Consider the following 25000-nt stretch of genomic DNA (forward strand, 5'->3'; position numbering starts at 1 on the left):
CTCTTAATTTTATCTTTTGGCGAACAACACCCATGCGATACCTTTTTGACACCCATGGGTGGGGTGGTACACCCTTGTACCCCTTGTTTGTTTTTGGGCACCTGTGTTGCCTATAGAGCAGGTATGGGTTGGTGGCAGCTACATGCAGACCTGACAGTGGCTCTGAGTGTCCTCTGTTTTTGGGACACACCGGCCCTGCCATAGGAATCAACAGACTACGGGACAAATGCAAAATGGCCACCATAGCCTCGTGGTTTCTATTGCCTTTACACCTTGTTACCCAAAGTCCTAAGAAGCACTGACTCTGTCCCTTTCTCCCTCACTGGCTGTTGGGTGGAATGAACATATGTGACTCTGGAGCTGCCTCCTGTCAGACTGACTGGCGCCCTCCCAGGGACTGTGTGTTGTGGATACACCCTTGGGGTGGGACCTCCTATTAATTGAGTTTGAAGTCAACTCACATTCTCTGTTGTGTGGGCGTATGGTTTTGGCTGTGTGACACAATGCATGGGTCAGCCCTGACTGAAACTGGAGTGAATGCAGTGTAGTCTTTTGGACGGCTGGGTGCTGTGAGACAGGCATAGTATGAACAAAGACACAGACTTGAGAGTGAAAAACCTTTATCAAACTTGGTGGGATAGATGTAATGCCTATCTGGCACTAACTCTAAGGGGATGTTTCCCTCAACTGATGTTTCTAAGGGCCGTTGATGTCCATGAGTCCAAAACCAAAGTTTGTCTGTGTCCAAACCTATGCTTACCCTACCTCTTAAACCACATGTGATTGGGGGATCTTCTTAAGGGAAAAATTGCGATTCAAAAGAAAATGTAAACCACAGCTGGTTTTGAGTAGTCTTAACCAATAGGTGTAATTCTGCCAGTTCAAAGTAGCTCAACTCAAAAGGGATGCCTTTGGAACCTTCCACGCAGGGCTCGTGCAGCAAACAAATAAAGTTCACAAGGTCTTTGGGTCTCTTGTGGTTCCCTTCCCCAAGCAGTTCCAAACAAAAAGATACCGTTCCTGTTGGGCCTCTCAGGGTTCCCTTCCCCAAACCTAGGCTCCTCTGGTTTCAAACAAACAAAAAGTTCCTCTTGTCAGGATGTACCTTTCACTATACAGTTCTTTCATGGGGGTGATATTGGAGACTTTCGAGAACGCTAGGTTATTTGCTCCTCCCAGGCGCAACCACTCTGACCTCTAACCCCTCTCCTTATTCTCTGGCACCTTCTCCTCTTTTGTGCCTCTTTCACTCTGTTTTTTCTCCTTTGTTGTGTGCCCTGCACATTTTCTTTTCCTGTCATGCACCCTTGCACCTTCATTCCATCTTTCAGTGACTCTTGCACTACTCTCTTTTCTTTTCACTGTGCTCTCTTGCACACTTTTCACTGTGCTCTCTTGCATACTTTTCACTATGCTCTCTTGCACCCTTTACTCAGCTTCGGGTTGCTTTCACCCTCTCATAATTGTCTATTTTCCTTCTCAGTGTTTTCTGTACTGTTTTTCTCTGTTTCAGGTCTCTTGTGCCCCTCTTCTTCTTTCCTGGTCACTCGCACCCCCTCTTAGCTGCTTTCGCGCCATGGGCACACGTATTCTGTCTTTATTTTTATCCCGTGCCTCTAGTGCACCTTTTTCTCATATTCCGCTTTCTTTCTCTGTCCGCTTTGCACCTTTTGCTTGCTTTTTTTCTCCACTTTTCTTTACTTTCTTCCCGCTTTTGGTGACGACGCCTTTCCTTTCACAGTGCTCCTGCTCCAGCCAGACGCATGCTACTGAGTTTCTATCTCTGCTTTGCAAAACTCACCCACAGTAGCGCAGCGCGGGCGAGCAGAAAAAACAAGTTCAAGTGGGTTTGGGTCGAGGTCAGGGTCTCACCACCTGCCCCTCAGATACCCATGGGAACCCGCACACATCCCAGGGAAACGAGCACTGGCTTAAACAAGGCCGATAGGCTGCTTTCCGTCCCGCTCCGGCTGCCTGGAGGCACGGCTCACTCGCCATGCTGCAGCCCTTCACACACACAGAGCCAACGTCTCGGCGCCCCGCATTCCACTGGTTCGTCTGGGCTCCTTTCCTGGCAGCCTTCTGCTCCTTGGCCTCCCGGTTCCATCCAGCAACCCCAGCTCTCTCAATGACCCTGGCAGAATCACCCTTTATATACTGTAGGTGAGAGTTAATTGGAGTCAGGTGTGCACAGTTGGGGAAAAGTGCCTGTTTCTATTAGTGGGACAATTCAAAGGTGCCTCACTTTGTATCCCTATGTTGTTGCTATGGGTAAACTTATTTTTTCTCGGTCGCCTATTCCTCGTCCCAGTACTTGTTGGAAATAGGGAGGGGAACATGGGGTGTGATTGAAAATACCCCATTAGGGCTGAGGGGAGAGTGGGTTGGTGTGTAATGGGGAAAGGTGGGATACCATGTCTTGCCCTTGGGTAGTCTCCTTCCAATCCCCTCTTACCCTCCACTCAGAGGATCCTCCCTCGCTTGTCCATCCCAGGGTCAGGATCCAAAGCGATGGCCCTTTCGTGGCCACCTGAAAGGAAGATCCCAGGAGAGTAGGTGGGAGAATACAGTCAAGTTTCTCACGGAGCTTACTGCAATCCACATTCTGTGTTATGGGTGTTCGGTTTCGGTAAATGGTTTGGGTAAATGGCCTGAATGCCTGTGAGCATGATTGGCTGCCTGCATGAATGCACTTGTGTATGATTGGCTGACTGACCCTGGATCAGCCTGAGTGCATGGAGAATGAATGGGTATAACTAAGAACCCCTCACTTACCAATTTGTTCAGAAGCTGAAGTCAAAGCTGAAGCAAGTAGAAGCTGTTCCCTGGAGCTCAGCTGGAGGAAGAAGTCTGCTGCTGCTATTCTTCATTGAAATCTGAAATCTGCTGTGTTCTTCCAAGGACTGATCCAATAGAGGGCCTGGATAGACAACCTCTTCCCAAGCTACGAGGGACTAGCGTGAACCGCCTACTCTTCATCAGAAGTACGCTGGAAGCCAGTCCTGTGTGCCTGTCATCTGGAGTAGGGGTATTTGTAGGTCCAGAAGAGGAGTGCTTTGACATCTTGATCCGGAGAAGTCCACTTGTGTCGCCCAGGATCCGGAGGAGTGCTCGTGACCGCTAGAAGCCAGATTGCTACATATCGCCCAGAAGAGAGGGTAACCTGGCATAATGATGCTTGACACCTGGAGCTGCGATAGTTCCACCTGATCAAAGAATCTTTCAGGGGACATCCCTGACACTGATCACTTTTTCCAGCCGTAGAATATCCCAGTTTTCTGTGTGCAGAGGAAGGTCCACCGGTCGGTTTTCCACCACCAAAAAAAAAAGACACCCTGAGGGTCCGTAGTCCAGTCCACTGGTTGAGTCCAGGTCTCCAGAAGCCATCCAGAGGTTTGTTCTGCGGCTGCAGCACCGAAGAACCAGAAGTCGGTAAACCATAAAATCTTGAAACCTGACACCTAATTCTGCCACTGCACCTGTCGTCACTGGAAGGCATCCAAGGTGCCCAAAGGTCTTATCCTCTTCAACCAGACCTTTTTTTCAGAGTCCACAGCAAGTTTCACCTTTGTGGGCTATGCACTGCCGGAGTGACGACCCACCAACGGAGACCGAATGTGCTGCCTTTCCAACACTGTCTGTTCCTCCTTTTCTTTTGGCCTCAGCATCCCAGCGACTCCTTCTTGCAAAAGGGGTCCACCTTCAAGGGGTCCTGTCGAGCAAAGAAACTCCACCATATGGACTTCCAAGGCACCAAAGGTACTTTGATGAGGAAGAGCATCTTCCAGCCTCAGGAATCATCCAGGGGTCCCAAATTCGTCTTGGATCCTGTTCTTCTATGGCATTAAAGATACTTTGGGGGTAGTGGAACCTGTGGGAGTAAAACAGAACATTATTGAACATTTATGGACTGGGCTGTAATAGACTAGAAAAGGTAAACCCTACCTTTTCTCCTACAGGTTGCCCAGGTGGCGGGGCGGGACCTCACACAGTATCACTATTTAAGTCTAAAGAAAGTATACTGCCTACCTTATCTGCCTTTCTTCCTTGATCTATGAAGTCACTTTGCTTATGATTACTATGATTTTAAACTGCCAGCAATGGGTGCATTTTAAATTGAATCTAAAAGTATAGTGTGGTACCACATAGTTATATATTGTATTGCCATCATTAGAATATCATTGCTGAAGTACAAAGTGTTACCATTTATATGTATGTATTTATCTGAGCCCTTATTTTATATAAAGAAGCCGTGTTATCACCTAACCTAGTACATGGACATTCCTTTGTGGGGGTTTGGGGACTCATTGTACTTAAGTACCAGCCTGCATCAACCTCCTGAGAGCTTACGCCTTGGTTGCTCGTTCAAGCTACCATATAGAGAACCTTGGCTGGTGTGTTCTGTGCCTCTACCCCAACCATAAAGAGAGCAGAAGTACAGGTACCCCCCTCATGTCTTTACAGAAGGCAAAGATCGAAAAATATTGTATGATGGAATGTACTAAACCAACAGTAGTTTGCAAATGTGTTTTTTGTTTCGTGGCTCAATCGATATATTTGGTGTACTGCAGTATGTTTCATGGTATTCCTGACTCGTCGCGAGTCTTTCTACATTTGCGCTAGGAGAAGGAGGTGGCTTCCCATACAAGACTTGGCCCGTCGGTGGAGCGCAGCGGTGTGCTGCAGTGTGTTTTGTGTTTCCGGGTTTCAGAGGTGAAGCCCGTGCTGAGGCCAATCTGTTGGTTCCCCCATTGTGAATTCAAGGCTGGAAATATAACGCTGAACCCACACATGTTTTGCCGCATACATTTGAGATAAGTACACTTATGAGGTAAGGCACTGCTGGAAAGGCTGGTTTAGCCCTTTGCCATGCTCTTGCCTTCTCTGTTTTGAATACTACACCGAAGTTGTTTGACATTTGCTCATCTTGGCGGTGCTCCTTTCATTACTTCCTGTGCTTGTACCAAAGGGGTGCTTGTGTTTGATCCTCTAATGGTGTTTTGTACTTGAATCTCCGCCACCGCAACACATATACTGACATGTGTTCCTCGTTGATTGCATGATTTGTCCTGAGGATTGCCTGCTCACGATCAAGTCCGACTTCGTTACACCTATGTTTAGGGATCTTTACTTTTGTATCACGCTACAGCATAATCATTACTGGGAATTCCTGCTTATACTGGGGCACCTGTTTTGTACTGCCCTGTGTACATTCCTTAGCAAGTGAAATGGAACCTAAATCCTCTTCACGGCGGGGGCAGCGCAGCGAGATCGGCTTTAAAGGGAAAATGCCCCAGGAGCCCACTTCAAGCAAGGAAATCCACAAGAAAGGGCCCAAAGCCAAAAAAGGGGAAAAGGGAAGGTGGGGCCAGTGGAAATGTGGGACATGATGCACAAACCAGGATTATAGGCTACTTTGCAGGGAATGGTAATCCCATTGATAACACCTTATATATGGGCACTTATAGCAAGGAACCTGGTCTAATGACAGCACCAAGACCCCCACATATGGCTTTTGCTTCCACCAAGATCACTCAAGATACTCTCCTTTTTTGGTTGCAGCACTCATTGGATAACAATGGATCACTACTGAATTTGTAGGCGAGATAGGGAACATATTTGCGGAGTGCGCAAAACCTTTGTAATTGCAGTAATGCCAAAGAGAAAAATAGATGATCACTTCAAAGCACCTGCTGCAGAAGTAAAAGGCCTGGTGACTTCCCTAAATCACATAGAGATGAATCATACAAAGTATTTTGACCTCTGCTAACCGCGCATGGCACACAAATTCCAAATAATTGACTGACTGGTCAGATACCAAATCAATTTTTGCCAAAGCAAGAAATCTCAGAAATGAAAAATCCTAGTTCCACCAAAGATAAAAACTTAGAAAAAATGTATGACATATTAGAAGGATACCAAGACGAGATTAAGTTGAGGCAGCATCGGAAATTTTATAGAGATGAGAAGGATTACCTCAATGATCGCGTTTATACTTTCCAGCCTAAATTCGATGGGGACATGAGTTTGGTTGGCAGGTAAATTAGTTAAATGCCTTTTGCAGGCAAATGAGTTAAATGCTTTTCGAGGTCAATTGTTCTTCTTGTACATATTCTGACAGGCAAATGTGTCCAATGTTCTTCTTGGATATTTTACTTCCTTGATCACATATTGGTTCTTGAGACAAATAGGCCTATAATTTTTTGTGACAAATGCATATCATTTTCTTGTGGATCATTCATTAGGCAAATGTGTTTTTCTTGGTCAATTGGCCTTTTTGGCCATTTCCTGGTTCATGAGACAAATGTGCCAATAATTTTGTGATATTTCTATACTTTTTTGTGATAATTAATTTGCCATTGGGTCATGATTGTACAAACAACAAACTATTGCTAATATTTATTGTATGTTTACATTACTATTCACTTTGGCTCTTTACTGAATAAATATAGCCGCTTTGGCAAAAATTGATTTGGTATCTGACCAGTCAGTCAATTCTTTGGTATTTGTGTGCCATGCGCGGTTAGCAGAGGTCAAAATACTTTGTATGACTAATGAATTTGTGCAAAGGTATAATGCGTAAATCCCTTGCGATGCATCAAAATAAGCGGAATGTCACCACGTCTTCTAATATGTCAGCTAGCCCAAATCTAGAGGCATTGATATCCTGTAGGGATGAGTTCGGGGCAGAAATCAGCCCCTGCCACGCACACTCTTCATCCAGTAGGGAGCCTGCACACATGGGTATTCAGTTTGACCTGACCTACTTGCTAAAGTTGAAGCAGTGTTTGCCCTGTGCTCGGTAGTGGCTTCAGACCAGCGAAAACTCCACACAGTGATGTGCAGATTACCTGAGCCTAACGGCTAGGTCCAACCTTTCATGAAGCCACCCCACCCACCTCGACTTATCCGTGATGCCTACACATCTTAAGGATTTTGACCAAAGAAGTAGTAGTGTGGCAGGAAGGGCAGAGAAGAGTATCCGTATCAATTGAGGTTATTGATGGATCAGATATCTTGTGGAGGTCTCGAGATCCCGTAAATATTGCTGCTGTTACGGAGGATGACTCCTGATCCCAAGCTTGATATTCAAGACAAGGCCCTTCGATCTATTGAAGGGTTGGGCCCTAGTACATCCATCTGGCTGAACCTTGAGCCTAGAGGATTGCCACCAAATGGCAGTGGAATGAAAACTGTGAAAATGCCAACCTTGATCACAATAATGCTAGGCGACCACGGATCAAGGGGCACAGTGGCACACCATGGCCCGATTGATAAGTGGGTGCGATCTGGAATTACCACATCCAATGCCAACTGTTGAGACCCCTCTACCTTCCTTAGATCAGATGAAAGGGCAGAGTGCCCATGGTGAAGGTTCTTTGAGGCAGCCCAAGATCAACATCATTGAGGCACCCTCCAGGAGTGAGTTGTGTAAAGAGAAGAAAAGAAGGTATGGCACTGTGGATACTCTAATGACATCAGGGGGGCATGCTGGCTCTGTAGCCTCCACCATTCCATCGACCCCTAATTGGATGGCCTTGGTCAGCCCTCTGTCCTCTAAGCTTGGAGGCCATATGAGTGGATATGAACTGGGTGGTTTTAACGTTCCTGTTGGCAATGGTGCAGTGTCCCAACTCAGACTGGGGGCTTCAGTAAGGCTGGACGAGATTAACACCACTGAAAGAAGCCCATTCTTAAATAGATCTATTCTGATGAGACTTTGGGCAGCCATGCCTTGGCTGTCTAACATCACATCTGAAGACATGCTGAAGATAAAGCTTCTGAAATGGGGGAGCATGTTGAACTGGGTCTTGGTTGAATTTTCCACCTCTTCCGTTGTCTCGCTACTATCTGCTAATGCAAAAGTATTAATTTCGATGGCACCAGAAGAGGGCCCCTTTCTCTCAGTCCGGGCAAACAGCGGTGCCGACCCGTAGCATGGTCTCAACATGTAAAGAGGGGGGCCCTGTGGAATGTTACACCTAGAAAGGTGCGAACAACCGTTCAGGGCGTTGGGGCTATGTGCCCCGAGTACGAATCTACAACATGGGGAGGGCGCACGGCAGAGGTGTTTTCTGAGCAGTTGTGTGATGAGACATACTGACCGATTACCATTGCTAGCTGGAATAAATGTGGTTTTAGTCCCTTATTACATAAAAATTGCTCCTTGACTCAATATGACATATTTATGCTACAGGAAACCTGGCTGGACAGTGCCCTCCAGGTTGAGGGAAATTACATCTATCAAACTATGGCAAAAAAAGGCCCAAAGGGTAGGCCCTTTGGGGGCCTAATAATTGGAATCAATCACTGCCTTTGTTCCTGTCGGTTGGTGGGCTCCCTGGCTGAGGATAATGTGTTGGCGGTCGAGGTGTGGCAGGAAGTCAGTGATAATGATTGGAAAATGCTGTTAATTAATGTATTTATACCCCCAGTATCACAGTGTTCAAATTGCTATTGAGGAGCTTTTGTTGACTGGTGAAGGAGAAAATGCTGATTATATGATTATTTTGGGATGGGATTTAAATGTGTAGTGTACTGATGAAAATGCCTGTGCAGCTTATAGTAAAGTTTAAAAAAATTGTATAATGTCACATGGTACAGGTAACCGCAAGGGTAAAGAGTGGGTGGCCTTTTTGCAACAATGGGATCTGTTCATGTTAAACGGCAGAACTGATGGTCCCGGGGAGCTATACCTGGAGGGAAATGAGTGTGTGCGGCGACTCGAGATTATTATTTTGACAACAACTGTTGTCTACTTGTGACTAATGAATTAAGGGTTTTCCACATAGAATTCAGTGATCATAAGATTATATTGTGCATTCGCCTTCAACATGCTAGACTTATTGGAAGTAGCTGCACCAATGTCCTTATTAATCATCCAGGTAATAGTATCCGCTGGTCTGTAAAACATCTACAAAAAATTGATACTTGGCTATCTGATTTGAGGGATAAAGATTTCATTGCACTTGGATCACTGCATAGTGATGAAATTGAAAAGTGGATCAGTACACTGACCATTGAAACAGCTGTCGCTAGCAATAAAAGCTAGGGCCCTTTTTGTGATGAGCCATTGCATATATATGATGTTGCCAAAGAAATATGCCTGGCACGTAACCCTGGGCTGGCAGCCCAGCCATTGGCCAGGCGTATTTATGTCGCCAAGAAACAGTATTAAGGAGGTCTTAAGAGAAGGAAGCGTTCTGCCCTCAACGCCAGCTGGCAGGATATGTTGTCGACCATAGGAAAATATGGGATCTGCTAGCTAAGGCCAAGGGGGATAGAAAGAAACACTTACTAAATCCTGTATGAGAAAACGATTGGCTGGACCATGTTAAAAAGAAAGCAAAGTGGGGATACCACAGTGGCCTCCCACCCTATATATATGCCTAGGGGATGGCGCTTGATATTTGAGGAAGATGATATTTATTTGCTTTTTATGAAACTTAAGAACTCCAGGGCACCTGGCCCAAATGGACTTGCTAATATAGTTTTAAAACAGAATCCTGGTATACTAAGAATTTTATTTGAGAAGGTGTCTCTGACACAAAATATCCCGGTGTCGTGGGTGCAGTCCATTTTACTGCCGGTGTATAAGAAAGGCGACCTGCTTATGCCGGACAACTATAGGCTCCTTTCATTTCTAGACGTTACTGGTAAGATCTTTTCAACCTTCGTTGAAAAGGGAGCTTCAGTTATGTGCAGATGAAGCTAATATACTGCACTTTACACAGACCGGATTTCGACCTGGCTGCAGTACTACTCATAACTTAAAAATACTGGACTTTTTGATTAGAGGGACCTTGGAATCAGGAGGGTGCATACTATACCATGTTTGTTGACTTCAAAGCTGCATTCGACAGTCATTCCGAACACTGCTTTGGGATAATCTGCTTGATTTAGGCTGCCCGAAATGGATCGTGAATGTGTTACAAGGATTGCATCTTAACACCCAAGCCTGTGTATGCATGAATGAAGCAGGAGGCCTATCTAGGCCAGTCCCTATTGGGAAAGGGGTGAAGCAGAGCTGCACTTTTGCACCACTGCTTTATAATGTATTTACCGCTGATCTTCCTACTCGGCTTACAACGAACAGGGAGTGTTGCCCTAAGGTCGGTGTTAGCTCCATCCCCTGCATGTTGTATGCCGATGACTTGGTCATGCTGATTTGTACGTATATGGGAGCAAAAGCTATGTTTGAGTCTCCTATTAGCTATGCGGCTGAAAATGAGATGTGCATAAACATGGGGAAAACAAAGATACTGGCTGTATCATCTAAAAAAGTGAAACTTCTTGATTTTCAGACCTCTCTTGGTAAGGTTGAGTACGTCCTATCCTATCCCTATTTGGGCCTAGATATGATTGGTAGCAAGATTTATGCGTATATAGTGGCCACTAAGAAGACTAAGACTAAGGCTATGTGTATGACCCAGCTAATCTGTAATTTTGCAAGAAGCACCGCTGGGTTCTCTTTGGAGGGAATCAATAAACAATGTTTTTGCCCCATGGTCCTTTATGGACTAGAGGCTTTGATTATGAGAGAGCTACGTTGGCTGGGTCAAATAGGAGCGTTCTGGAAAGCATATTGAAGATGAAGTAAATCTACCCCTATGGAATATTTTCGGCTAGAGTTGAGTTGGTGTCGCTCAAGAGCAAGTTGCTCACCAGAAGAGGTATATTTCATATTAAAATTAATACGTGCTCCCCAAATGCCAGGTGCTCTCATTGTTGGGGACAGGTTTAAACTCTTTACATCCGGACGGAGTGGGCCAGTCCGATGCACTGGTCGCCAGCACATACAAGGATATTAGGTGGTGCCCATATTTCTCCAGAGGGACAAACTTTTTATGCCTAAAGCGTATTTTCAAGCATAAAACTAATCTGTGAGATTGGGTTAACAATTACACCCTCTTGGCCACTATCAGAAGCCATTGTTATGTATCTATGGTGGTGCAGTTACCTATACAAAGGTAGTCCCCCAAATTTTTTGTTAAAAAACCGGAGACAAAATTAAAGCACTATACTTGAGACAAGACAACTTACTTCCCTGCTCAATATCTAAACAGGCCTAGCATGGTGATATATATATAGATATTCATAATTGTAAATTTCACCTTAAGGTTGGGTGAGCCAAGTTGATCTCATATACTTTGTCAAGGCAACAAAACCGTATCATTCATACATACACACTAAAGCATGGTGGTGCATAAAAATCGAAAACCTCAGAGGTACTTGAGGTCATGCCCAAATTTATCGGTGCAGAGCTACCGATTAGACCTACGAACAATTCAGCTTCCAACATATGTTGCTTTGTGTGCACGTTTGGGATTCCCCTCAAAGATAGATGCTGTCGCTTATGTAAAGTACCGGAGGAAACATGAGACGGCAAAACTGGCTCTAAACAACAAAATTGCCACACTCCAAACCAAAATTGAGAAAAAGAAATGAAATATACCCACCTCAACCAACCCAAGTGGTAAACCACCTACCTCTACCAAGCCAGAACATAAAAACTTCACCGAAGTAACAATCCTGGAGATTGAAAAAATAATACTCTCGCTCAAACCAACTAACTGTCGAGGCGACATATGCCCAGCCCAACTGATAAAAGATGCGGCCAGAGACCTTTCCCCATTTATCTCCAAACGTATTAATGCTTCCTTTGCATCAGGCACTATACCAGACAATCTTAAACAATCATGGGTCCTCCCGCTCCTTAAAAAGCAAACCCTGGACCCCGCCATCCCGACTAACTACAGGCTAATCACCACGGTACCATTTCTGCTAAAAATCCTAGACAGAGTGGCCTACCTACAGATCCAAAAATATCTGGAGTTGCACCAACTATTAGGTAACAGACAGTCAGGCTTCAGGCCTAAACATGGCACCGAAACTGCACTTATCGATCTCAAAACCCAGGTCGATGAGCTGAGAGATCTTGGAAAAACTGCCCTACTCCTCCTGCTGGACCTCTCAGCAGCATTTGACCTGGTGGATCATGATGTGCTCTGTACCCACTTGGAAACCGCGGCCCGCTTCTCCACACATGCCGTTGCATGGATCACATCGTTCCTAAGCAGCAGAACCATGAGGGTTTTCTCCACCTCTGCAGCGGCTGACCCAGTACCTATCACATGTGGCGTACCCCAGGGATCCTGTGTCTCTCCGACTATGTATAACATATTCGCGAAGCCCCTGTTCGATGATCTGGACCTTCTGGGTGTCACCTACACAAACTATGCATATGACACTCAGATGCTCATCCCACTTTCGGGGGATTATGAACAGGATTTGGCCTTGGTGAACAGAATATACCTCATCATCCAGGCATGGATGGCCCGTCATGGTCTATGCCTGAATGATGACAAAACGGAACTCATCATACTGGGGAACACACAAAATATCAAAAGACTGAACGATGACTACTCATCATTTGTCATAGATGGCAACACCATTAAAGTAGCGAAAGAAGTAAAAACACTAGGTTTTTACCTCGACTCTTGCCTCTCCCTAACAAAGCAGGTGAATGCGATGGCCTCTAGCACCGCTTGCACCTGTAAGCCGATTAGAGCAGCTAAACCATATCTATCCACCGCCAGCTGTCTCACCCTATCAAGAGCCCCCTAGTATTATCCAAATTGGACTACTGCAATGCACTATACATAGGGTCCAATAAACACACACTGCAAAAAATCCAAACCCTGCAGAACAACGCCCTTCGAGCCGCCCTAGGAATCCCAAGAAGAGAGCACATCTCAGACGTCAGAAGACAATCTAACTGGCTATCCACAGCTGACAAAATTAAACTCAAAACAGCATCGCTGACTTTCAAAAGTATTAATGACCTAGCCCCCAAATACCTAACAGAAAGATTCAAAAGGAGAATTCTAACAGACCTACCAGAGAAGCATACACCAACCAACTAGCCGTGCCCCCATTTAAGCTGAGCACAGCCGGAGGCACCAGCTTCCCCGTCAAAGCAGCCCAGCTATGGAACTCCCTCCCATCATCCTTAAGGTCTGACCAATCTTATCCACGCTTCCGACTTAATTGCATTAAATGGCTCAAAGAAAATGACCTATAACCGACTAGACTAGGACTACTCACGTCTGACCCACCTGTTAATCTGCAGCCGAAAGCATACCTCGCTCATCACCCGTTTAACCCACCTTGCTCCCGACACTCAATGCATACTGTGCACACACCCCTGTGCACACTCACCTGCGCATGTAACCACGCATACTAACATCACTCACTGTTGATACACCCTGTAACCTTCCTGAAATGTGTAACTGTAACATGTAAGCTTAAAGTATCCTTGAACACGCGCCCGGATACCCTCGGGTCTGGCGCGCGCTATAAATAAATAAACAAACAAAACATCTATTCACGGAATGTTTGACTATGCGTACTGAATAAATGAACATCTTAGTACCCAAGGCCTCTCGCTACGATTCCATAAACGATGATGCTTTCTGGACTTACTGGGCCTGATTCATGGAAGTGTTTTATAATGGTGCAATGCCATAGGAAAACGTTCCATGAATCAGGCCCAGTACTGTCTTTATACAGAAACTGAAAGCATGGACATGGCCCTTTACCGATTGTGGTGCATTATAAGAGAGCGATTGTCACTTGATAAATGTTTGGAAAACAATGAAAGATAATAGCAGTACCTTCTTTCTTTTAATAAGTGAATCGTTAATTTTATATGCAATTTTAATATGTACTATATTTATTCATTTTAATTAGTAGTTTTATGATCAGCTGTACTAGGCCACCTGTGATGGGATATAAACCTAGCTTTTAATTTCCCCCGAAAGGAGCTATAGCATTCTTTGTTTAATATTCGATTTGTTCGATAAGGCCAGTGAAGATCCAGCCTACTACCTGTTAAATATAAGCGTGGAATCCTTAAATCATGGCACTCTATTGGATAACTCAGAGAAGCATGATGTCTGTTGGTGTGTAAAAGGCTAAGGCTAAAAATGCAAATTCATAGCTAATATTGTAATTGCAAACTGTAATTGTAACATTATTTTAATTTTGGAATTGTAAATGTATTGTATATTGTTGTGCTGAATTATATTTTGTAAACGTTCTTTTAGAACTATATACAAATAAATAAATAGCTATATTTCTAGTGGATGTAATTGCATGCTCAGCTTTGATTTTTCATGCAAAATAGATTTCTTCTAAGAAAGAAAAACATTCAAGGTTTAGGGATGTACTTTGTGTTCTATATATTCAGGAATGCAACATAAATATTGTGCACTTGTGATTTTAAATAAATCCATATTACTGATTATGTGTGCACTTTGACGTAAATTGCAAAAATGGAGGTTGATCATCTTTTTGCTTGTTTGATTAATAGAAGTGACAAAACCACCACACGTCTACTTATCTGAAGACAAAACTCCTTCTCTCTCTTCTACTGTGAAAGATAAGGCAGCAAGCGAACTAATAAGGTAATCATTTAAGTTTAAGCAATGTTGTCTTCAAAACATATTTACAAAATAGTTATGCATTTCTCTGTACTTATGGTACCATCATCTTTCACAACTCGCTCCTAGATTAAGGCGGTATGAAGCAGAACAGCCGTTGGTATTACATACATCCTTTTATTGCATTGCATTTGTTTAAGTATTCATAATCATGATTTCCTATATGAATGTACATGGGTATGTACATTATTCAAAACATATATATAAAACACTTTAATAAAATCCACTTCACTTTTAGGGGCAAAGTTAAATATCCAGTGCTGAATTGGTTATAATTTTTACGCAAAAGGCTTCAATCCTAGCAAGCAGCAAATGTCGGTATCGGATCTGCGGCAATACTGTGCACGGTGCTTGGAATGTGGTACCTTGTTTTGATTGCTTTAGAAAGCATTTTTAAGTTCAGTCAGTCATTCAGTTCTGCTTTATTTCGATATGTAGATCAAAAAAGCAACAACAAGAAGACATTAAAATCACAACTGCTAGCAAAAACGTCCTTAGTATATCATCCTGTTTGCATAATGTAGATCACTTGAATATAATAAAATAATTAAGTTCAAAACCTAAATGCATAATTACCCAAAAAAAGGCTAATTGGTTCTTAAAATCTGATACCTGGAAGCTAAAATTGCCAAATGCAGGGTTATCTGTATTTTTCAGACAGGATGTATTTTAAACTTCCTTTTATCACCTTCATATATATTATTAAATCTAAATTAGGTAGTGCATCAACCACAGATAGAACAACATCATTGCTCACTATCTCCCAAGCTCTGGTTCTCTCTAGGTTGGACTATTGCAACAGCATCTTTCTAAATCTACCTGCCTCTACTCTCCGCCCTCTGCAACTTATCCAGAACAGGTCTGCAAGACTGGTCCTTGGCTTCAAGCCCTGGGATCGTATCTCTCAGCTCTGAAATCACTCCATTGGCTCCCCGTGGATGCAAGAATTACATTCAAAACCCTCTGCATTGTCCACAAGGCTTTCTGGGGCCTGGGTCCAACATACCTGGAATTTTATGCAATGTGGCATCCTAACACGAACTGGGAGACTCAACAATACGTGTCGTCCTTATTCTGGTTTGTCGTGCTGTGTCCAAGAAAGGGCAGGGTGGTCCTTAGTACCCTTTTTTTAAATGTAGACTATTGGAACATCTCCCAAATGGGGAAGACAGGACCAGAATGGTCAGGGCTAAACATTCAATGGGAGAAGGAAGGATGGTGATAACAAGAGTGGACAGGAAAGATAAAGCAGAAAACCTAGAGACATGCAGGAGAAAAAATGGTGGACTGGACTGTAGAGGCGTTTTGGAGAAAAGGTGAGGTATTCATTGGAGAGAGCAAGTGCTACTCTGTTCTGAGTATGTGTGAGGTGTGTGAGTGAGAGTGTTGAAAGAAAGTATAGAGTGAGTGTAAAGTGTTTGAGAGCAGACTGTGGGGTTGAGTAGTATTGTGGAGAGGAGGGAGATACGTAGGAGAAGGAGTAGTAACATTGGTGGGTGGAGGAATATGGTAGAGGGGAGAGACAGACATCGGAGGGACAGCAGAGAGGCAGAAGTAGGAAGAGGAAGGAGTGGAAGTATGTGGAGTTGGTTGGAGAATGGTAGTTGGTAAGGAATGTCATGAGAGGAAGGGGACTAAGTCGGGGCTTGAGTGTCTGAAAGCCACAACCCTACAACCCCTTTTAGAATGAACCTCAAGGGTAGCGTAGGACCAGCCTAGGAAGCCCGAGAGGAAGTCTACAGAGATTAGGCAGTCTCTTTGGGCCATCTTCATCAGTCAGCTAGCTATTAGATAGAAGGGCGAAGCATTCAGTAAATCAAAACTTTAGAAGTAGGAATGCATGGGTTTGGTTTCTTTTTTTAGATGAGGGAGAGACCACCCTTAAAGCCTGTTAAAGAAAATCGAATAAACACTGTTGAATTTTTTTGGTGAGTTGGTTTGTTCTGTGGCCCTTTGTGAAAGTGTGATATATTTACATTGCCTCCCTCTTTGTTTTAAAATGTTGTTACAGTGTGGCCACAAGGGCTCTAGCAGGAAAGCTGGCTTCTCATTTCACGAGTATGTTGCACTGACATATAAAGCTTTTAAATATTGACGGTTACACACACATTCTAGAAACAGAACTGTTGATGTTCCTGGCATACAGAATATTTGAAAGATGCCTATATCGCATAAGTGCTTGTCAAGCCAAGGACCTATCTGTATATATGTGACATTTTACTTGCTGTAAATGAAAAACTCCTTTCTTTAACACAGATAGCTGCTGCTTACATTTGGCAGCACCCAGTGGCATCTTTACTTCAAAGACAGACAGTTTACCCAATAAAGTTTGATTATAATCAATGGGCGGTCATGTTTTTATTTTATTTTATTTTTTTATTTTTTTACTGTTCACAGATTTAATCGGAGATGCATCAGCGTAGCTCCCTCAAGTGAAACATGCGGAGAATTGCTGCTAGGTAAGCTATCATTTATAATTTGCATTATATAATGAAACAAACGCTTAGTAGGGAAGATCTCTTTTGCCATCGAAACCAAACTGGTAAACGGTGTGAAATGTGGCACTGAATGAAGATTCAAATATATAATTTTACAGAAGAGTTTACAGAATTGTGAAAAGCTGCTGTGTTTATTTAGCAAATGTGATATTAATTTAGCCATTTCAACAGACAAATGCTGCAATGCTCTGTGCTTTTTGCTTAACACAATGCTTCACACAAAGTAAAATTATCTACAGGACCTGACAGCAAACTGTCTCTTATCGCAAAGAAATTTGAAACAGGCAGTGGGAAGGACCTCATCCTATCACAACCTGCCTGCATTTTTCCTTTTGAGAAGACACAACAGGTAGAACCTGTTGTGTTGGCCTAATCATTCTCGTGAATGACGACAAGACAGAACTCATCATCCTGGGCACTACTCCTAGCCTAAAAAAACTAGGACCCGACTATTCTTCCTTTATCATTGACGGTAATTCCATCAAGGTCGCCAAAGAGGTTATATCACTAGGCTTTTAACTCGACTCCACCCTCTCATTCACCAAACAAGTTAACCCCATTGCATCCATGACTGCAGATACGTGCAAACTCTTTAGAGCTGGCAAAACATTTCTCTCTACAGATAGTTGTATCACCCTCGCTAGAGCCCTTATATTGTCTAAACTAGACTACTGTAACACGCTTTATATTGGCTCCAATAAATACATCATGAAGAGAATTCAAACTCTCCAGAGCAATGCCCTCAGAGCTGCCTTGGGCATCTCTAGGAAAGATCACATCTCCGAATCTAGAAGATAAAATAACTGGCTCACCACAAGTGACAAAATCCACCTTAAAACTGCTTCGCTTGCGTACAAATGTCTCAATAACGCAGCACCCCTCTACCTTAGCAAACGGTTTTACAGAAAATCCTCAACTAGGCCCACCAGATTAATGAATGAAAATTGCCTCACTGTCCCAAGAACCAAACTATCCAAGTTAAGGGGTTGTAGCTTTCCAGTTAAAGCTGCTCAGCTGTGAAACTCTCTGCCTCCCACTACACGAGAGGACCAGCCATAACTTCAGTTCACGCAGAAACTTATCAACTGGTTCAAATCCCATGACCAGTAAGGCCTGACACTTGCCCTACTGTCCCTCAACCTTTGATTATCGCTCACCAGCATGTATGATTACCGCTCATCAGCATGTATGACTTATAACTGTATTATCACTGTTCAATTTGCATCTCCGGTTTTGTTCTATCTCTGTATTCTACTGTATTCTATTTTTGCCTTTGTAACCAAGCTGTGAACCTTCCTGTAACTGTCTGCGCCCTGATACCTTCGGGTCAGGTGCGCAATACAGGTGATTAAAACAAACAAACAATCAGTGATGTATGTTAAGAGAATTCAACCTTATTAAGTGGTCAGGTGTACTGTTGCCATTGCAATGTATAAACACCTATATGACAGACAAAGCACTATCTGTAGCCTTGTCATTGTCCTTTATTTGACATAAGGTTATCAGGATGTTTTCTAAAAATATAAAATACATTAATATCACACAATTTATTATCACAAATACACATAAAAGAGATATAAAAACAAATTGCATGACTGCTAAAAAAACAATACTTCTACATTTTGCCCTGTAGCCACATCTACCACGACAAGATGGCAATTCACTCTCTCAAGGGGATAGCTGGGACAACAGAAGAGCTATCTTAACAGCCTGTTGCCCAATTGAAGAGCTACCGATGTTTTCCTCAGGATCCATGCAAAAAACAGGCCACAGCATCTAAAATTTGGTGGGTAATCGATGGACCACAAATTCTACCGTGTTGGGCCATAACTTGATCCCTGCCTCCAACAGGACGAGTCTCAAATATATGATCCTTAGCCGCTGGAATGGTTTACACAATAACATAAAATGGGGGTAATGACTCCTCAGAGGCATCATACAAGGGGCATCTGGTAACATCATAACCCTTCCATTTAGTGCTAAATGCAGTGATAGGCATTATGCCTAATCTTACCCTCAAATAGTGATCTTGCATTGGCCATCAATGTGACTCTGAGCTAAGTAAGCAGCCCCCAAGCTTAGTTTAGAAGTGTCCAGATGGCGTAATTCTCTAGCTCTCCGTTTTATTAGGGGCTTCCTTTGTTTCCAGCTCAAATCACCAAGTCTACCTGCCCTTTCGAAAACTCTCCCATTTTCAGGTAGAATAATACATGTTTTATGTGCAAGAGCCATTTCAATCCGGTTGCATTTTCCAGTGACATGATATCTCCTATTGCCTCCCTACACGATTCAAGGGCTGGTCTAGTTCACAATCTAACCCACAAGGAGATAGGCTGATAAATAATAGTTAGACTCAAGGGGACTGTGCCACATTCCAAATGCACTAGTGCAGACGGTGCTCTCGGCGGTAATTGCAACAATTTCTTTAAGAAGTTATTTTCTTTTCTTGAAAGAGTCTCTGCATTCTCGTAACCCCATAACTCTGCGCCGTAGAGCGCAGCTGAAACGGCCTGCCTCTGGTATAGCTTTAATGTGGGTGAGATTGCACCACTACCTTGATGATAAAAAAAAGCCAGAATAGCACCACTATATTTGTTCAGCGTAGCTGCTGCCATGTCTAGTTGGTGAGTCCATCCAGGACAAGCCTGAATTCTCACACCCAGGCAGTCAAAACTTTCGACTTGTTCTATTGACTTATTATCAATCACAATTTGGAGGGCAACCCTCTTCCCAGCTTTTGGTTGAATAACCATCGACTTTGTCTTGGCCGTATTAATGCCAAGATCCATCTCACTAGATGTCTTGATGAAGATTGCAAGTGACTCCTTTAGGCCCTTCTGTGTCGTAGCTATTAGTAAAGGGTTGTCCGCGTAGAATAGTGCCAGGAACATTGTTGCTGCCAGTTTCGGACAATCCTGCCACCCTCCCCGGCCCCCCTTACCAACTCATCTACATTTCCTTGTATATATAAGTTGAACAAGAGGGGGCAAGGGACCAGCCCTGCCTAACTCCCAAGGATACCTCAAATTATGTGGTTTCTTCACGGCCCAGGTTATCACGTACACAGGACACAGTACTTGAGTATAAGGCTCATATAATGCCTATCAGATGTTCTGGTACTTTCCGCCCCACCAGGACCTTCCATAGCTGTTCACTGGACACAGAGTCAAATGCTGTCCTAAGGTCCACAAATCATACATACAAGCACCTTTTTAATAAGACCGTGTATTTTTGAATAATAAGAAATAACATAAAACACTGGTCTATGGTACCCGACCCTTTTGGAACCCTGCTTGGTGGACAGTTATTTGTTTTTGGTCTGACCATGCCTGGAGGTGTTTCAGGATTATTTTTCCAAACAGCTTCTCAGCCCCATCCAAACGGGATATAGGTCTAAAATTGGCTGTGCTATGCCTTCCTCTTTTCTTTTTTTTTTTTAACTTTGTTTATTTTAAATCAAGGCAGGATGGTAAATACACATATTACAACATATTACAAGCAATGCTTTTTCAGGCTTGTTGATCCCCAGTCCTCATTCCCCCCACCGGGCTTCCTCCCTCCCACCTCCCTCTGGCCTCTCCACCCCTCAGGTTTGGAGGCAGAATTTTTCCTCCTGGGTTACCCAGTTCGCGCCTTGGCGTCTATGTGTCTTCCTCAGGGTTCTCTTGGTGTTTCAGGATCCATCGGGCCCTGATCGGTTTATAGGTCCGGGCGGGGAAGCGCTGGTCGTATTCAAGCACTGGGCCCCAAATATTCTGGAAGCGATGGAGCGTTCTCACCTGTGCTGCCGTCACCTTCTCCGCTATCAGGATGTCCCAGAGTTTAGACCACCATTGGGCTATGTGAGGGCCTTCTGGGGATTTCCAGGCCCTGGCCAACACCGTTTTCCCCGCCAGTAGGCAGTGTGTCAATAGTTTTGATCTGGTCCCGGAGCGCGGGTAGATCGTGGGTATCGGGGCCACCAGCAAAACTGGTTCAGGTTCCAGAGGAATCGCCGTTCCCGTGATTTGCGTGATGGTCTCCAGGCATGTCCTCCAGAACTGTCGAATCTTCGGGCAAGCCCACCACATATGGAAGAAGGAGCCTGGGTGGCCACATCCTCTCCAGCAGGCATGATCCACTTGTGGGTTCATGTGGTGAAGTCGAAGGGGCGGGTAATACCACCGCAGCAGCACCTTGTACGCACATTCCCTATTGGTAATGCAGGGGGAAGAGGTGTGTGTTCTGGTCCATATATCCACCAAGGTTTGGTCCTCCACCGGATGACCTAGGTCCGCCTCCCACTGGGCCATACTGCGGGTCTTTGTGGACAGGAAGTCCCTTAAGAAGCACCTATATAGGGTGGATACCCTGCCCCGGGTCGGAAGGTCCCCCAGTGTAAGTTCCAGGGCGGTGGGCGGGCGTGTTGCTGCCTGCAGAGTTTGGGGGTGTGAGCACCAGTGGCGTAGCTGGATATAAGTGAATCTGTCCCTTTCCTGGAGTTGGAACTTCTCCTTACATTGGACGAAAGTGAGGGGTGTCCCTCCCATATATAGCTGGTCTATGGTCTCCAGCCCGCCCTTTATCCAGTTCCGAAATTTGCGGGGGTCCGCTCCGGGTGAGAAGGATGGGTTATGGAAGACCGGGGAGCGTGGGCTCAGTCCTCTTGGCACTCCCTTTTGCTTTAGCGCCCAGTCCCAGGAGCTAAGGGTGTGTTTAGTGGATAGGAGGAGGTCTCCCCAGTGTGTTCTAAGGGGGGGCGGGATGTGTGGCAGAAATCGCAAGGGTAGGGGCACTTGTGATTGTTCCAGTTCTACCCATCTGGGGCGGTTTGTTATAGTTTGCCATGCCTGAATCTGTGCTAGTTGTGCTGCCACACTATAGGCCCGCAAGTCCGGAACCCCCAGACATCCTAGCTTGGAGCCCCCCAGCATCGTTTTGAGGGGGATTCTTGCTCTCTTACCTTTCCAGATGAATTTCAGCATTTTCCTTTGGATGTCCCTGAGGGTTGGTGTGGGAATCGCTACTGGGAGGGAGGCGCAGGCATATAGGAACCTCGGAAGTAGGTTCATCTTACATGCTGTGATGCGCCCCAGCAGTGAGATCTCTTGGGTCTCCCATCGTTTCAAGTCGCCTTTCAGTTCTTTCAGTAGCCCGGGGGAAGTTGGCTTTGTATGTGTCTCTTGGGTTAGCCGGGATGTGGACCCCTAGGTAGGGGATGGCCTTCTTCACCCATGTCATCGGGCACATCACAGTCAATGGCTCCCGTTCTGCTGGGGTGAGCCCGATGCCCAAGGCCGAGGATTTGTCGAAGTTTATAGTGAAGCCTGAGACCTCACCATAGGTGGTAAGTTCTCGTATCGCCTGTTTCAATGATGAGTGGGCTTCTGAGATCGTGAGTAGGACATCGTCCGCATATAGGGCGATTTTGTGTTGCGTGGGGCCGTTCTGCAGCCCTTTGATTTGGTCGTTTCCCCTAATCCTTTGGGCCAAAGGCTCCATGGTGAGTGCGAAGAGTAAGGGCGACAGCGGGCAGCCTTGCCGGGTTCCGCATGACAGGGGGATCGGAGCTGAGCTGTGTCCTTTAATTCTTAGGCTCGTACTTGGGCTATTATAGTTGGCTAGAACCATCGTCTGAAAAGTTGACCCGAAGCCGAAGGCCTCTAGGGTGAGTTTCATAAAGGACCAATCTACTCGATCAAATGCCTTGGCTGCGTCCAGAGCCACTAAGACCAGTTTTTGGGAGTTCTGGGAGGCAAGGTCCACCAGGTTCAAGGTTCTCCGTATGTTGTCACCAGCTGACCGGTGAAGGATGAAGCCTGCTTGATCGGGGTGGATGATCTTCGGGAGGACGCGGTTCAGGCGGTTTGCCAGAATTTTTGAGTATATATTTGCATCGATGTTTAAGAGTGCAATCGGTCTGTAGGAGGTTAGACTCCTTGGGTCCTTTCCTGGTTTGGGCAGGAGGATGGTGGTTGATTCCTGCATCGATGGGGTGACTGATCCTGTTTCTCTGAAGGAGTTGAACAGCGTCACCAGATGGGGGGTCAGTTGTGGCCTGAATAGTTTATAGAACCTGGTCGAAAAGCCGTTTGGACCTGGGGCTCGTGTTTTGAGTGACTTAATGGCCTCCTCGACCTCCTCCCCTGTAATGGGCTCCTCCAATTCGTCTCTCGTCGTATTGGCGAGACGGGGTACCGCTGCCCTCTGCAGATATTCCACCTGTTGCGGTAGGTTCGGAGGGGTTGCCTTCATGATTTGGGTCAGGTAGTCTGTCGCAAGCTGTCGTTTTTCGGGCTCCGAGTACCGTGTGACCCCCTTGGAATCACACAGACCTGCGATCGTGTTGACGCGTCTTCGTTTGGCTAGTTTGGCCACCAGGAACCTGTTCGCCTTGTTGCCCTTCGCGTAATATGATTGTTTGGCTTTTGCCATCAGTAGAGCGGTTTGTTCCGCGTAGTGGGCTTCTAGCTTTTTCCTCGCTGTTCGCATAATCCGTTGCGTCTTAGGGGACCAGCCTTTTTCCTTGTGGATTGCCTCAGCCTCTCTTAGCTCGTCCTCTACAGCTATCCGGGTCTGGCGTCTGTTCCGATGGTAGGTCGCTCCTTGAGCAATTAGGGAGCCCCTGATTACTGCCTTCATGGCATCCCAATTATTCGCTAGTGAAGTGTCCGAGGCGGGTTTTCGTCAATGAAGTTTCTTATTCCAGTCGCGATCTTGTCTCTCGTAGCCATGTCATTGAGAATCGGATCGTATAGGGACCACTTACGTGGGTTATTGAGGTTGGGGGCCTGAACCCGGAGTTCCAGGATCACTGGAGCGTGGTCGGACATGGCTCTCGAGCCGATGGAGACCTCTTTGACTGAGGGGAAGGTGTGCGGGGAGATCAGGAACAGGTCGATCCTTGAGAAGGTGCGGTGTACGAACGAGTAGAAGGAGTAGTCTCTTTCGTTGGGGTGAAACACCCGCCATGAGTCTATTATCTCCAAAGACCTGAACAGCCGGAGGAGGCTAAGTGCTTGGGCGAAATCGCTTGGAGTCGGGGGGTGTGACCGGTCTTTAGTGGGGTCGGGAACCCCATTGAAGTCCCCTCCGACAATTGTTTGGCCCTCCACAAAACTAGCGAGAGTCGTGCCCAAGAAGTCGTAGAAGTGTGATTGTCCAGTGTTAGGGGCCTACACCGAGATGAGGGTGTATAGGTCTCCCAACAGGAGGCATTTGACTGCTGTGTATCGGCCTTCCGGGCATATTTTCGTTTCCAGGATTTGCGGGTTCAAGTCTTTCCTAAAGAGGATCGCTGTGCCTCCCTTTTTGCTTGTGCCGGAGGCAAAAAATTGAAGCGGGAATAGTCGAGAGCGAAGCCGGATCACGTCCGCTGGCAGCAAGTGGGTCTCTTGGAGCATAGCTATCGCTGCGTCTTCGTCCTGGAGCTTTAATAGAATTGCCTTTCGTTTGTTAGGGGAGTTCAGTTCATTAACATTTAGGGAGAGGATTCGCAGAACCTGGTGGTCCAGTGGTGTCCCATTCTCTGTCTCTTGGGTTGGGGGGGGGGGGGTTTTGAGTCGGTGGTTCAGCTGCCATGTTTGTCGTGAGATCTCGTGATACCATCCTGCACATGAGGTTTTAACGCGGAGCGCCAACGGGGGGCCGCAACTTTAACTGGTGGGTAGACCGACATTGTAAGTACGGGCGTACCCTTGGCCAACGGGGCCGATTGTCCCATTGCGTATTGAGTACTGTGGGTTTCCAAGGAACGAAAGTTGGAAAGTATCCTTGGAGTGGGTATGAACCGTGGGTATGGTCCGCCGTCTCCGCCTTCAAGGCACAGCAGTCTAAGCGTTATGTGGCGGATCCGAGTTTAGATCAGGTCAGAAGAGACCAGGGAAAGATGCTGTTGGAACATGGGGCGCGGGAGCGCCATTGTTCATCTCTTTCTGTTGCTCCGCTGGGTTGATGACCATGGCGAACATTTAGGTTTTGGGGAGGGAAGCGGCCCAGAGTCCTCAGATCCTTCCGGGT

At 45.4% G+C, this 25000-nt stretch overlaps 1 protein-coding gene across 1 annotated transcript in view; it reads left to right on the top strand.

The window, feature by feature from the left end:
• LYST (lysosomal trafficking regulator) overlaps positions 1-25000 on the top strand; it is a 3942656-nt gene that overhangs the window by 2410959 nt on the left and 1506697 nt on the right. The window contains exons 36-37 of the mRNA XM_069606985.1: positions 14375-14468; positions 16902-16963. Of these exons, the coding sequence (XP_069463086.1) occupies positions 14375-14468; positions 16902-16963 (156 nt within the window). The remainder of the gene's footprint in view (positions 1-14374; positions 14469-16901; positions 16964-25000) is intronic.

This window comes from Ambystoma mexicanum, chromosome 4p (assembly GCF_040938575.1).
Source record: "Ambystoma mexicanum isolate Mex_15411 chromosome 4p, UKY_AmexF1_1, whole genome shotgun sequence".
Lineage (NCBI taxonomy): Eukaryota > Metazoa > Chordata > Amphibia > Caudata > Ambystomatidae > Ambystoma > Ambystoma mexicanum.